At 64.7% G+C, this 13012-nt stretch overlaps 8 protein-coding genes across 8 annotated transcripts; 6 read left to right on the top strand and 2 right to left on the bottom strand.

Moving 5' to 3' along the window:
• Nucleotides 1-807: 807 nt before the first annotated feature.
• Nucleotides 808-3266, top strand: V1510DRAFT_234729 (uncharacterized protein). Its single transcript, XM_066930528.1, has one exon. The coding sequence runs from the start codon at nt 1254-1256 to the stop codon at nt 3162-3164; it is 1911 nt and encodes a 636-aa protein (XP_066787377.1). The 5' UTR covers nt 808-1253; the 3' UTR covers nt 3165-3266.
• Nucleotides 3267-3814: 548 nt separating this feature from the next.
• V1510DRAFT_421425 (uncharacterized protein) lies at nt 3815-5463 on the top strand. The gene is made up of 5 exons (XM_066934623.1): nt 3815-3886; nt 3936-4974; nt 5023-5057; nt 5091-5197; nt 5230-5463. The coding sequence occupies exons 2-5, from the start codon at nt 4066-4068 to the stop codon at nt 5271-5273; spliced, it is 1095 nt and encodes a 364-aa protein (XP_066787376.1). The 5' UTR covers nt 3815-3886; nt 3936-4065; the 3' UTR covers nt 5274-5463.
• A 450-nt stretch (nt 5464-5913) lies between these two features.
• On the top strand, nt 5914-8544 carry V1510DRAFT_398104 (P-loop containing nucleoside triphosphate hydrolase protein). The gene is made up of 3 exons (XM_066931918.1): nt 5914-6210; nt 6244-8138; nt 8172-8544. The coding sequence occupies exons 1-3, from the start codon at nt 6130-6132 to the stop codon at nt 8218-8220; spliced, it is 2025 nt and encodes a 674-aa protein (XP_066787375.1). The 5' UTR covers nt 5914-6129; the 3' UTR covers nt 8221-8544.
• Nucleotides 8545-9597, top strand: V1510DRAFT_421420 (peptidylprolyl isomerase). The gene is made up of 2 exons (XM_066934622.1): nt 8545-9070; nt 9135-9597. The coding sequence occupies exons 1-2, from the start codon at nt 8983-8985 to the stop codon at nt 9551-9553; spliced, it is 507 nt and encodes a 168-aa protein (XP_066787374.1). The 5' UTR covers nt 8545-8982; the 3' UTR covers nt 9554-9597.
• Nucleotides 9534-10440, bottom strand: V1510DRAFT_421419 (uncharacterized protein). The gene has a single exon (XM_066934621.1). It carries the CDS (start codon nt 10404-10406, stop codon nt 9582-9584), a length of 825 nt encoding a protein of 274 aa, XP_066787373.1. The 5' UTR covers nt 10407-10440; the 3' UTR covers nt 9534-9581.
• Nucleotides 10441-10743: 303 nt separating this feature from the next.
• V1510DRAFT_421416 (Duf55 domain of thymocyte nuclear protein 1) lies at nt 10744-11493 on the top strand. Its single transcript, XM_066934620.1, has one exon. The coding sequence runs from the start codon at nt 10836-10838 to the stop codon at nt 11298-11300; it is 465 nt and encodes a 154-aa protein (XP_066787372.1). The 5' UTR covers nt 10744-10835; the 3' UTR covers nt 11301-11493.
• V1510DRAFT_421415 (Rhodanese-like domain-containing protein) lies at nt 10859-12477 on the bottom strand. The gene is made up of 2 exons (XM_066934619.1): nt 12332-12477; nt 10859-12204 (listed from the first exon to the last, which is right to left on the bottom strand). Exon 2 carries the CDS (start codon nt 12202-12204, stop codon nt 11302-11304), a length of 903 nt encoding a protein of 300 aa, XP_066787371.1. The 5' UTR covers nt 12332-12477; the 3' UTR covers nt 10859-11301.
• Nucleotides 12180-12828, top strand: V1510DRAFT_421414 (anaphase-promoting complex subunit 11). Its single transcript, XM_066934618.1, has 2 exons — nt 12180-12640; nt 12672-12828. The coding sequence occupies exons 1-2, from the start codon at nt 12499-12501 to the stop codon at nt 12785-12787; spliced, it is 258 nt and encodes an 85-aa protein (XP_066787370.1). The 5' UTR covers nt 12180-12498; the 3' UTR covers nt 12788-12828.
• The last annotated feature ends 184 nt before the right edge of the window (nt 12829-13012 follow it).

The raw sequence follows: 13012 nt of genomic DNA, 5'->3' as shown, positions 1-13012 counted from the left end.
AAGCGCGTCGTGGTAGGATGCACGCTCGTAAGAGAATCACAGGCTAGGTCACCGCTGATCACGCACGGTCACGGACCGGGTCCGCGTCGGTCTCAGCCGTGCCCGCCGGGCGACCAAATACAAGGCAAATACACCATGGGTTCGCCGCGAGTCCACCGTGAGTCCGCCGCGAGTCCGCCGTGAATCCACCCGAGTCCGGTGCGGGTCCGCCACTAGCCGATAACGGAGCCAGCGTCCGCAATCTGCATGCGCAAGTCCGCGCCAGGCTCTATCGGGTGCGCGCCAGACTACCAGCGGCCTCCCCGGCTCTGTGGCCCCGACCCAGACCCTCGTGTCGCCGGGCTCAAAGTGGAATGTCATCGGCGCCCATTTAGCTTGCCGCTAGCTCCTCCGGGTCGCGCACATCAGCCGCCGTTAATAATGCTCGCCGACCAGCGTTCTGGACTCTCTGCCGCGATCCCGGCTGCGCCGACCACAGCCTTTTGCGCCCTCGTCGCGGGCCGACCGTAAGCCTACCGGTGGCTGACGAGCCACTGCCGTAGCCGCCGTGCCATGCGATCAGTCCCGCACGCGCGCCCTAGCCTATTTGGCCTCACCGATAGAGCGCCGCAGGCTCTTATCCACAATGTGCGCCCACGTCGCCCAAAAGGGAAGCGCATTTACTAATAGCACCTAACACGCGATAAAAGCGGTACCTAGTAGCCAGATACCGTTTATGGCTCGCTTGGTACCCCGACCACAGGTACTGGCTGCACAAATTGTGCCATTAGCGGTACCTGCCCGCCTGACGTGCAAGAAGGGTACAGAGTGGCCCATTGCTCGCCGCATCCTGATACTGATCGCCCGTACCTCGTCGTACCATTTACGGCCGGCACTGGCTGTACAACAGTACACAACTCTATTATCGCGCAGCCATGAAACGAGCACTACTCCGGCCTAATTGCGTGTGCCTGCTTGCAAAGCCGGTGATGGACGGTAATATCTAGGCCATCCAGAGTCGCGCGCAAGAAACACTCTTATAACGTTGACATTTCCCTCTGTTCGGTTCGGTCAGAGTTTTTTACGGATCAGTTCGCTTCGTCCACACTCACACAGGCTTTCCAGCATCGCTCAAGGCCATTCCAGAGGCCGCCCCGATCGAACAGCCGCCCCGGTTTCGGCCAGGAACGTTGGACCGTACATTTCCGAACGCCAGAAGCGAGACCAGACGTCCCGCTCTGACGCCGTCCTCGATCGCCCGCGAGCCCGCCAACATGGTTTCGCCATCTGCGCCGCTGGCGCCTATTCGGTCATACTCTTCGATCCTGAACGATGAGTCGCCCCTGCTACCCACGCGGACAAACTCGTCTGTGTCGTCGACTGCTTCGCTGTCGCTGGTCTCGTCGTCCGTGATTGCCGAGGCTACCAAGGAGGCTGAGCTCTACACGGACGAAGAGCCGGAGGTGGTTCCGCGCACTCTCTTTGGACGCATCATCAAGCGCCTCCGCGGCCCTCAGCCGCCGCGGCCGTCGCGGGTCACGCTGCTCTACGCTCCCGCGCAGCTGTTCCCTCTGCGCGTCAGCAAGGCTATCAAGCGCAAGCCTCTGAAGACGCTGATTGTGATGGCCTACCTGGCCTCGTGGTTCCTTATCTTCGTTTTCCTGGAGCGCAAGTCCAAGTTCAGCCCGATTTTGTCGACTGATGAGGACGTTGTCCTGCTTGAGTGCAACTCAAACCCGCTGTGGAAGCGTGGCCCTGGCAACGCCGCCTGCGGCTTCGACGCTGCAGGATGCGGCCCCACCGAGAACACGACGCTGAGCTTCCGCTGCCCTTCGAGCTGTGCGGGCGAGACCACGTACTCGATGACAACTGTCGGCACGGAGAACGTCATCTACCAGCCGTATGTCATCGGCGACTCGAACGGATACCGCGCGGACTCGTACATCTGCACAGCTGCGATTCACGCCGGCGTGACCTCGAACCTGAACGGTGGTTGCGGCAAGGTTGTTCTGTCGGGCGCCCGCGACTCTTTCCCTGCGTCGGAACAGAACGGCGTCCAGACTATCGGCTTCAACTCGTACTACCCTGCGTCGTTTGTTTTCGATGTCGACGTCACGTCCGAGAACTGCTATGACCTGAGATGGGCCATCACTGGTGTCAACATCTTCCTGTCGGCCGTGTTCTCTTACTTCGTCTCGCACCCGCTCACGTTCTTCTGGACTATGTTCCTCATGGGCTTCTGGTCGATCGTGCTGGCGTCGGACCCGCCGCCGACAACGCACCTGCCTAACCCGGGCGCTGAGGTCGTGTCGGTCGCGTTTGAGCGCCTGCTGCCGGCGTTGTTCATCGGCCACGTTATCTACCAGGTCGCGGTGTACCCGCAGATGAAGAACATCCGTGCTCAGCTCACCAAGACGGTATTCTGGGTCGGCGCTTTCTGGGTTGGCGCGCTCAACAACTACACGTTTGACGAGCTGCCGCTGGACCGCTTCGTGGCCGAGGACATCAAGGCGCTGCCCGGCGGACTGGCGGCGATCATCATCCTGCTGTTGGTCATCTTCAGCTGCGCGTGCGGCCAGGCCTACGTCATCTGGAAGAACGGCAAGTTCTTCCCGTACCTGTTTGCGTATTCGCTCGTGGCGTCGACGCTGATCATCATGGCGTTTGTGCCGTACGAGACGCTGCGCATCCACCACTACATCCTCGGCCTGCTGATCCTGCCGGCGACCGCGTTCCAGACGACGCTGTCGGTGCTTTACCAGGGCCTCTCGGTCGGCATGTTCCTCAACGGTGCGACCCGGTGGGGCATGGACTCGATCCTGCAGACCGAGTACCAGCTGCGCCGTGGCGGCCCGCGCAACACGGATCTGGCCATGTTCACCACCAACATGACTAACTTCAACGGCGACCTGGTCGCGTGGGACTACCCCAAGCACCAGACCGCTAACTGGACCGGCTTCAGCCTGCTGATCAACGACGTCGAGCGTTACCGCGGCCCGAACATGAACATCTCCCTGGACGAGTTCTACGCGTACGCCGACCTGTGGGAGCAGCGCTACGACCACGACTGGTACTTCCGTATCGGAATGTACTCGGAAGAAGGCATCCGCTCGGACTACACCCGGGCGGCTATCGCCCAGGCTAACAACGGCACTTGGGTCCCGGCCCCGTCGGGCCCGTCGTAAACGCCCCCGGCGGGCGCATCGGCGGCATCGGTCGCCAAAAGCCTTTGGGCGCATTCATGGATTGCTGTAGATTGTAAGAATTTTGGGTTGGTTGGTAGTTGGTAGGTATAAACATATAGAGTCTTGGTTGCCTTCACACGCGCCCCTGGCGCTTTCACATGCACGGCCGGGCCCACGGTGATGGGTCGGGTGTGCGTGTGCGGCTCACGCGTTGACCGGCCACCTGACGCCGGTTCTTCCGCGTGGTGCGCCTTTTTCGCGCGCGCGCTCCGTCCGCAACCAGGCCGGCCGACGCGTAGATGGCGCCGTGCTGCACCGCGCCGCGCGTCGGCGCGATGTCGGCGGTAGCGGCGTCGCTTGGTGGCCGCTCCTGGCCCCTGAACCCCCCGCGGTCCGCGGTCCTAATGGCAGTCGGCACGGGAGGTGCGCGGTCCGCGAACACGTGACGCGGCACGCCGAGACCCGGCGGGCCGCGCTGCGCATACGCGCTGCGCCACGTGAAGGTGGCGTGGAACTCTAAATGGCCCGACCGGCTGCGGCCGGCTGTGGCTGGTGCGCAGAATTCCAGCCGCGCCACCCGGTGCCCGAAGTAACGCCACAGCCCCGGCCGGGAAGGATGCGAGCCGGTGTGAAGAGCAGACGACCGTGGCCAGAATAATTTTTTTTCCAGACCGCTATTCTCAGTTACAGCACCCACCCAGCCTGTGGAGGAGTTATATATAGTACGTCTGGGGTGTGCGGCCGCACGCACGAGTATATATTGACCGGCAGACGCCCTTCGGCAGGCACTACATTCAAACGGTCGGACAAGGACCCAGGCCCTAACGGCAAAACACGAGCACGCAGCCCTCCCAGGCCGCCAACAGAAACTACAAGACCCCCCCAGCTAAGGAACGCCGCGATGCCGTCGCTTCCGCTTATGACCGCGGCCGAGGTGGCCGCGCACAGCACCAGCAAGTCGTGCTACATCACGATCAACAACCGCCAGGTCTACGACGTGACGCAGTTCCTGGACGAGCACCCCGGTGGCTCGGACCTGATCCTGCAGTACGCCGGCCGCGATGCGACCGAGATCATGGCGGACGCGCTCACGCACGAGCACAGCGAGACCGCGTACGAGATCCTGGACGAGATGTACGCCGTCGGCATCCTGGCCTCGGAGACCGAAGAGAAGGAGCTGATCGCGCCGGGCGTGTCGCGTGACGCCTTTGAGCTGACGGGCGTGGGCTCGGTCGAGGACCTGTCGATCAAGACCGACTTCACGACCGACTACAAGAAGCACAAGTTCCTGGACCTCGAGCAGCCGCTGCTGATGCAGGTCCTGCGTGGCAGCTTCTCGAAGGAGTTCTACCTGGAGCAGGTCCACCGCCCGCGCCACTACGGCAAGGGCTCGGCGCCGATCTTTGGCAACTTCCTCGAGCCGCTGTCGCTGACGCCGTGGTACGTCGTGCCGCTGCTGTGGGTGCCGATGGACCTCTACGGCGTCTACATCACCAGCCGCGGCCTGTCCGCGCCGGTTGTCGGCCTGCTCTTCACGTTTGGCCTCTTTGTGTGGACGTTTGTCGAGTACTTCATGCACCGCATGCTCTTCCACATCGACGACCGCCTGCCCGACCACTCGATCGCGCTGACTCTGCACTTCCTGCTCCACGGCATCCACCACTACCTGCCCATGGACAAGATGCGGCTGGTCATGCCGCCGACGCTGTTTGTCGTCCTGGCCTATCCCTTCTACCGTCTTGCGCACTTTCTCTTCCCGTTCTACATCGCCATGGGCATCTTCTCCGGCGGCATCTTTGGCTACATCTGCGTACGTATCCCTGGCGCTCGCGATCGCGCACCCGCTGACTATCTTTAGTACGACTGCACCCACTACTTCCTCCACCATGCAAAGTAAGTCTCGCGTGCTGCCTGTGCTGACCGCAGCCTGCCCCCCTACTTCCGCGAGCTGAAGAAGTACCACATGGAGCACCACTACAAGAACTACGAGCTCGGCTTTGGCGTCACCTCCAAGTTCTGGGACAAGGTTTTCGGTGAGTCGTTCGCCCTGCGCTGCTAACATCAGGCACGGAGCTTGTCGACACCCGCCTCGCCAACAAGGCTATCTAAGCGAGCGCGCTCGCCACTATCCCCGGACGCAGCGGCGCGCGCTATCGCCAGACCTTCTCTATGCCTGCGGGCAGGGCTACGGCCTTACGTTCTTTACCCTGGATTTTTAATTACAAGACGGCGTTTGCGCACACTGCAGTGGTTTAATAAATAGGTGCTTCTTGACTAATACATTTGCTCTATAATTCTACTTTTATCCGCGCTGTTCGCGCGTTGCTGTTGACTGGTCTTGCCTACGGCTAGGCTGGTCTGGCGCCTGGACCGGTCGCTGGACGCGTAGTCGACGCCTCCTGGGCTGCCCCCTGCGCGGGCGCGCCGCGGGGACCGGTCCCGGTGTACCTGGGCCTGCCCGGCTTTGGCGCGGCCCTCGGCGGACTGGTACTAAGCCACAGCCGTCTCCGGCGTGGCTCATTCCAGTCATGCAGCCACCACTCCACTCCGCCGAGTAGACCGCGGGCTAGCGACCGACCTGCCTCGGCTCGCTCGTGTTGTCCAGCACCAAGCGAGTGTCTGCCGCAACGGTCGGTGACGACATCTGGGCGCCGTGCATGTGACAGAGCCGTACGTCAGCCGCGCACGAGCCGCACGAACGTGCAACGGCGGTCGCGATCACGTGATATCATCGCGGCCGGCACGCGCGCACGCCGTTGGCGCGGTTATGCTGTGGCCGACCTGCCTGCTTGCTACTTGGTGGACGCTGATTTTTCTCGACACGTTCCAGACGATTCCCTGGTGACTGCCACCAGCACGCATCCATCTCACGGCTGCACGTATAGGGTGACGCCGAGAGTCTGCGCCAGAGCTGAACTGGCGGAGCTTGACCGACGCAGACTGACTCGAACGGTCTCAGATCGGAATGGAGGCGCCCAGACGCGGGCCGCTCTCGATCGAGGAGCTTCTGCGCAAGAAAAAACAGCAGGAGGAGGAGTCCAAGAGGGTATGTGTGCTCACCATCCGAATCTAACGGCAGCCCAAATTCCTCAGCAAGAAGGAGCGCGATGAGCTTGCGCGGGCGCGTATGAACCAGGCTGCCGCGGCGCCGGCGCCGGCTGCTGCACCGCCTCGCACGACAGAACCGATCGGAACGAACGGTCGCTCGGCCGACGGCGCTGGCGCCCCGGGCCGCGACCGCCGCGACGACCGCGAAAAGCGCGACAGCCGGCGAGACGACCGGCGTGGAGATCGGCGGGACGACCGGCGGGAAGACCGCCGTGACGACCGCGATCGGCGGGACAGCCGCCGCGACGACCGTGAGCCCAAGGCCGACGTCAAGGACGGCCCCGATGCGGAGGCCAAGCTCCTGAAGGAGCGGTACATGGGCATCGTCACGCACGAGCGTCGGCAGAAGCGTCGCCGGCTCGGCGACAAGAAGTTCACATTCGACTGGAACGCAGACGACGACACCTCGTCGGACTTTGACCCGATCTACCGCAACGACGTCTCGACAGATCTGACGCTCAAGAAGGCCGCCTCGGACGAGGAGGTTCGCCGGCGGACACGCGAGTTGCAGGCGCCATCGCGCAAGAGCATGAACTACGACAACATGCACTGGAGTGAGAAGCCGCTGGAGATGATGCGCGAGCGCGACTGGCGCATCTTCAAGGAAGACTTCAGCATCTCGACCAAGGGCGGCAGTGTGCCGAACCCAATCCGGTCGTGGGCCGAGTCCGGGCTGCCGCCGGAGATCCTGGCAACGATCAAGGAGGTCGGCTACGAGCAGCCGTCAGCGATTCAGCGCGCGGCCATCCCGATCGCATTGTCGTGCCGCGACGTGATCGGTGTGGCCGAGACTGGTTCCGGCAAGACGGCGAGTTTCGTGCTGCCGCTGCTGGCGTACATCAGCGAGCTACCGGTGCTGAACGACATCACTAAAGCTGACGGCCCGTACGCGCTGGTGCTGGCGCCGACCCGTGAGCTGGCACAGCAGATCGAGAGCGAGGCACGCAAGTTTGCGACACCTCTCGGGTTCCGGTGCGTGTCCATTGTCGGCGGCCACACGATTGCCGAGCAGTCGATGAATCTGCAGAACGGCGCAGAGATTGTGATTGCCACGCCCGGCCGTCTCGTGGACTGCCTCGAGCGGCGCGTGCTGGTGCTGAGCCAGTGCTGCTATCTGATCATGGACGAGGCCGACCGCATGGTCGACATGGGCTTCGAGGAGCAGGTCAACAAGATCCTTGAGGCGCTGCCGGTGTCGAACCTTAAGCCCGACACGGACGACGCCGAGGACGCGCGGCTGATGTCCAACTTTCTTGGCAAGGACCGGTACCGCCAAACCATGATGTACACGGCGACCATGCCTACCGCAATCGAGCGCATCGCCCGGCAGTACCTGCGACGACCGGCCACGGTCATTATTGGCACCGCCGGCCAGGCCGTGGACACAGTCGAGCAGCGCGTTGAGTTTGTTGCCAACGAGGAGAAGCGTCGCCGGCGCATGCTCGAGATCATGGGTTCGGGCCACAAGCCGCCGATCATCGTGTTTGTCAACCTCAAGCGCAACTGTGACTACGTGTCGCGCGAGCTGAACAAGGCCGGCTGGAAGTCGGTCATCCTGCACGGCGGCAAGTCGCAGGACCAGCGCGAGCACGCGTTGGCCCAGCTGCGCAATGGCGAGGCGGACGTCCTGGTGGCCACGGACCTGGCGGGCCGTGGTATCGACGTGCCCGACGTGGGCCTCGTGCTCAACTTCAACATGGCCAAGAATATCGAGGACTACACGCACCGCATTGGACGTACGGGACGTGCGGGCAAGTCCGGTGTGGCGATCTCGTTCCTCACAAACGAGGACCAGGACACGTTCTACGATCTCAAGCAGCTCATGTCCAAGAGCAGTCTGAGCCGGATCCCGGAAGAGCTCAGAAGGTACGTTGGCCCACTAATTGAGACTGACCCCAGACACCCCGCGGCCCAGGCCAAGCCCCAGGCCCGCAAAAACATTCAGTAACTAACATTGTACATATCCGATCCAATCGAGGCGTTTTTTTTGGTTAAGGCTCCTTTGCGTGTAGATTCTTTCGCGCGGTCTAATGCACTGACGTGCTGTTTGTCTTCGGGCAACGTACTAGCTACTCGTTATGTGTCATATTGCCGCGCAAGATCAAGACAATGCTGTTGGACGGCAGCTGACCTACGTCCGCCGCCGGAGTCACTATTGGCCGAGGCAGGACTGGTCTGACATTCCTCGTAGGGTTCGAGCCTGGTAGTCAATAAATTGTTTCACTGCTGGATTGGGTGTGTTGGGGCGGCGTCAGCCGCCGTGCGTTGCCGTGGACGCGGGTACGATCGCAGGACGAACCCGGGCAGTGTCACACGAGCACCGCGGCCGCGGTACTGGATCAGCGTCATGCAACTAGCCTGGCGGGCAGCGCGTTGGGGGTCAACGACGACGCCCGACTGGACCGGTCGCGCGGTCGGCGCACACGGCGGCAGGGGTCGCGCCGTCGACGGCGATCTGCCCGCTCAAGCCCGCGCTGGTCCACCTACGTCCTCATTTGTAGCGCCAAGGGCCAATGGGTCCTCTAGCTGTCTCTTTACAGCCCTCTACAGCTCCTCGTGGGTACCAGCCGCCTCTACTGGCCACGCGCTCCCAGCGTGGTCGCTGGGACCAAGCGAGGCGTGCGCGCACTAGTGACTGCGAGTCGTCGTTAAGGCCCGCAGGGATCTGAAGTTCTGGACACGCAACGTTTTCGATCACACCGTCAACACAATGAAATTCTCTCTGCTGGCCACGCTGGTGGTCCTCGTCCTGATGATGGAATTGGTGACGTGCCGGCTGTCGTCCGGCATGCGCGTAGGTGGGAAACTGGAGACAAGTAGGCGGAGGCTGCCGGGGCCTCGAAGAATAGGCTGACAATACAGGGAAGCTCAAGAAGATCGCCAAGGAGGACTGCCCGCGGGTGTCTAAGAACGGCGACCGGCTGATCATCCACTACACGGGCACGCTCAAGGACGGCACCAAGTTCGACTCGTCGCTCGACCGGCGCAAGCCGTTCGAATTTGTGCTTGGCCAAGGCCAGGTCATCCAGGGCTGGGACCGCGGCCTTCTGGGCATGTGCGTCGGCGAGAAGCGCAAGCTGACGATCCCTCCGAACATGGGCTACGGCTCGCGGCCGGTCGGCCCTATTCCGGCGGACTCGACGCTGGTGTTCACGGCCGAGCTGCTGGGCATCGCCGGGTACACGCCCACGGAGCAGGTCATGGCAGCGGAGGCTGCGGCCGCGGGCGCGCCCGCGGACGCGGCTGAGGCCGACGACGAGGAGATCAAAGACGAGCTGTGAGCTCGGATGGATTGTATGTACAATGCACTCAAAAGCGCAGCGAGCCGTCGGCGTCGACCGACTCGTGGCGGCCGCGGTCGACGCCAGACTGGCGGTCGACCAGGGCCCAGATGCGGTTCATGCGGTGGCCGCCGATGTCGTCGGCCACGTAGAACGACCGCTGTGTGCGGCCCGACGCCATGAGCCGGTCCCAGAGCGAGCCGTTGGCGGGCGGCGCCGGCTGCACGAGCTCGAGGTTGACCCAGCCCGCGCGGGCGCTCGTGCGCCGCAGGTCGCGCACGGGCACGCGGCAGTTGTAGACGGCCTTGCCAAAAACCGTAATGCACTCAAACACGAGCGTCTCGTTGGCGACAAGCCGGTCCATGTCGATGGCCTCGTCCGCGGGCTGGTCGTAGAGCCGGTAGATGCGCGAGACGTACGGCGTCGTCAGGTAGAGCACGGCCGGCAGCGGCAGCACCAGCGGCAGGCCGACGACCGCGGCGAACGCCGACGGGATCGCGTCCAGCCCGACCAGGACGCTGGCAAAGTACGACCCCAGCGCGGCAAACGTCCAGGCCACGCGCTTGGTCGCCGCGACGTGGAACGCCGACGGTGCCGTGTAGATCGGGTACACCGACAGCGACTCGCGCCGCGTGTCGATGGGCTCGTTGCGGTACAGCGCGGGCACGAAGGCGCCGACGCGGACCTTGCGCTCTTCGCGGATGTCGTGGGGGTTCGACGGGTTGACCTCGGACCACACCCGGGGCGAGGTGGAGAATGCCTGGAGACGGCTGGCGAGGCCGACGGTGCCAATGCGGCCGGCCGCTGTCCGACGGACGCCGAGCCGGGCGAAACACGTCCCTCGGTCGAGCATTGGCGGAGCGGGGACGGAATCAGGGCGGTGGTGGTCGGGGGTGATGAAAATTTGTAAGTCCACCACGCCAAGGGCCCAGCAGCAGATCGCACTCAGCGGATGGCTACACGGCGCAGCACGCGGTCGACGGGATCGGGCCGCGACGACGACAAGAAGACGGCGGCGGTGACGGCAGCGGCGACCAAGGCGGCGCGGGCGACGCGGGCGACGCGGACGGCGGCGGCAAGAGCGGCCCCGAGAGCGGCCACGAATGCAGCCGACAGGCCCTCTAGCAAGGCCGCGGCGACCGACAAGGCGGCCGGCAAGGCGGCCAAGCCGTCCCGCGCGGGCAAGGCCACCAAGCCACCCAGCGAGGTCGCTCCTGCCGGTCCGGGCGCCGACACGGACGCGCCGGTCGCGTCCGCGTCCGACGCGCCCGCGTTTTGGCTCATGAAGGCCGAGCCCGACTCGCGCATCGTCGACGGCGTCGACGTCAAGTTCTCGATCGACGACCTCGAAGCCGGCGGCACGTCGTCGTGGGACGGTGTGCGCAACCACGAGGCCAAGAACCACATGCGGCGGATGAACGTCGGCGACCTCGCGTTCTTCTACCACTCCAACTGCAAGACGCCCGGCATCGCCGGCGTGATGCGCATCTGCCGGGCGGCCTACGTCGACCACACAGCGTTCGACCGCAAGCACCCCTACTACGACGCGCGGTCGGACCCGGCCGCGCCCAAGTGGTTCATGGTCGACGTCGAGTTTGTGCGCCGGCTGGACCGGTTTGTGCCGCTGGCCGAGCTGCGCGCGACGCCGGCGCTGGCCAACATGGCGCTGATGACGCGGTCGCGGCTGTCGGTGTCGCCGGTGCGCGCGGCCGAGTGGCAGGTCGTGGAGAAGATGGCGCAGGAATAGATTACTCGGACACGATGTGCGCGGACGGCGCGCGCTGGGCCCACTCGGTCCAGCTGCCGTCGTAGACCACGATGGGCTTGTCGGTCAGGCCGGCCTTGATGAGCGCGGTCTCGAGGATGCAGGCAGTGACGCCGGTGCCGCACATGGCGACGACGGGACGCGAGCCGTCGACGCCGCGCGCGGCAAACACGCGCCGCAGCTCCGCCGCCGGCAGGAACTGCTTGGTCTCGGGGTCCAGCACGTCCGTGAACGGCACCGACTGCGAGTCGGGCACGTGGCCGGACGGCAGGCCGGGCCGCGGCTCGGGCGCGGCGCCGGCCCAGCGCGCCTGCGGCCGCGCGTCGACCATGGCCAGCTGGCGGCGGAGGAGCGGCTCGCGCACGATCGACGCGAGGTCCTCGAACGAGATCACGAGGTCGTCGTCGCGGCCGACGGCCGTGTACGTCTCGGGCGCGGGCTCGGCCGGCGTGCCGGTCTCGACCTCGTACCCGGCGGCCTTGTAGGCCGGATAGTTGTCGAGCAGGTACACAGACGGGTGCTGGAACACCTTGAGCGTCCAGAACAGCCGCGGCGCCGAGAAGTTGCCCTGCTTGTCGTAGACAACGACCGTGTCGTCCGCACGCACGCCGAGCGCGCCCATGGCCGCGCTGAACGTGGCGGTGGACGGCAGCATGTGCGGGTACGGCGACTCGGTGTCCTTGACGGCATCGATGTCGAAGAACCGCGCGCCGGGCAGCCGCTCCTGGGCAAACTCGGCCCGGCCGTCGCGGCCGGCGTTGGGCAGGTACCACGTGGCGTCCAGGGCGACGACGCGCTGGCCCGCCCGCAGCTTGACGAACTCGGCGGGCGAGAGCAGGCCGCGGCTGGTGGCCAGCGTGGACGATCGGCGGATGAAGGAAAGCATCTGCGGTCAGCGGGCGTGCGCCTGGCGGCGGGCGGCTGGCGGGCGTGCGGCTCGGGCCGCCGTTCCGGCAGCGGTCGCCGTCCGCCGGCCGGCCCCGTGGGCTCCGCCAGCCCGTGGCGATGCGTACCTTGCTACCGTGGTGCGGTGGTGGATTGCGTCAGATCGACCATCACAACACCAATCCCCAGCACCAGCAGGCGCCGCTCAGATCTACGCGTGTTCGGTGGCGCGTGTTACCAAACCGGCCGGGAATACATCACGATCTCGGCAGCAAACTCGACCTAAACATCCGCCATGAAGGTCAAGCTCAACCGGTGGAACGCCGTGTCGGTGTGGCAGTGGGGAGAGGTCCAGGACGAGGTCTGCGGCATCTGCCGAGTCGCGTTCGAAGGCACCTGCCCGACTTGCCGGTACCCTGGAGACGACTGCCCGCTCGGTAGGTGCGCGCACGACGGTGCTGACTCCAGTTCTGGGCGTCTGCAAGCACGCCTTTCACATTCATTGCATTGTCAAGTGGATCGACACGGACTCGCGGGGGTCGTGTCCGATGTGCCGCCAGCCGTTCCAGATGGCGATGGAGTAATTAGCATAATAGACGCTTTGCGAGGACGACGCGGCGAGGACGACGCGGCGAGGCAGACCGGTCACGGTGACCGGACTCGGTCCGCGGCGCACGGCGGGTCGCATCGCGGCCGACGGGTCGCGTCGCCTGTGTCACTCGACGGCCCGCTGGCCCGGCGCACGGCCGCGGCATGCCCGGATCCGGCGCCGGCCCCGAGCGGCCGCCGGCGCGAGTGCAGGCTTCCGA

The sequence above is a fragment of the Dipodascopsis tothii genome (genome assembly GCF_038497935.1).
Source record: "Dipodascopsis tothii strain CBS 759.85 unplaced genomic scaffold V1510scaffold_30, whole genome shotgun sequence".
Taxonomy (NCBI): Eukaryota; Fungi; Ascomycota; class Lipomycetes; order Lipomycetales; family Lipomycetaceae; genus Neoaidaea; species Neoaidaea tothii.
The sequence above is the reverse complement of the archived record's forward strand: the minus strand, read 5'-3'. Positions and strand labels throughout refer to the sequence as shown.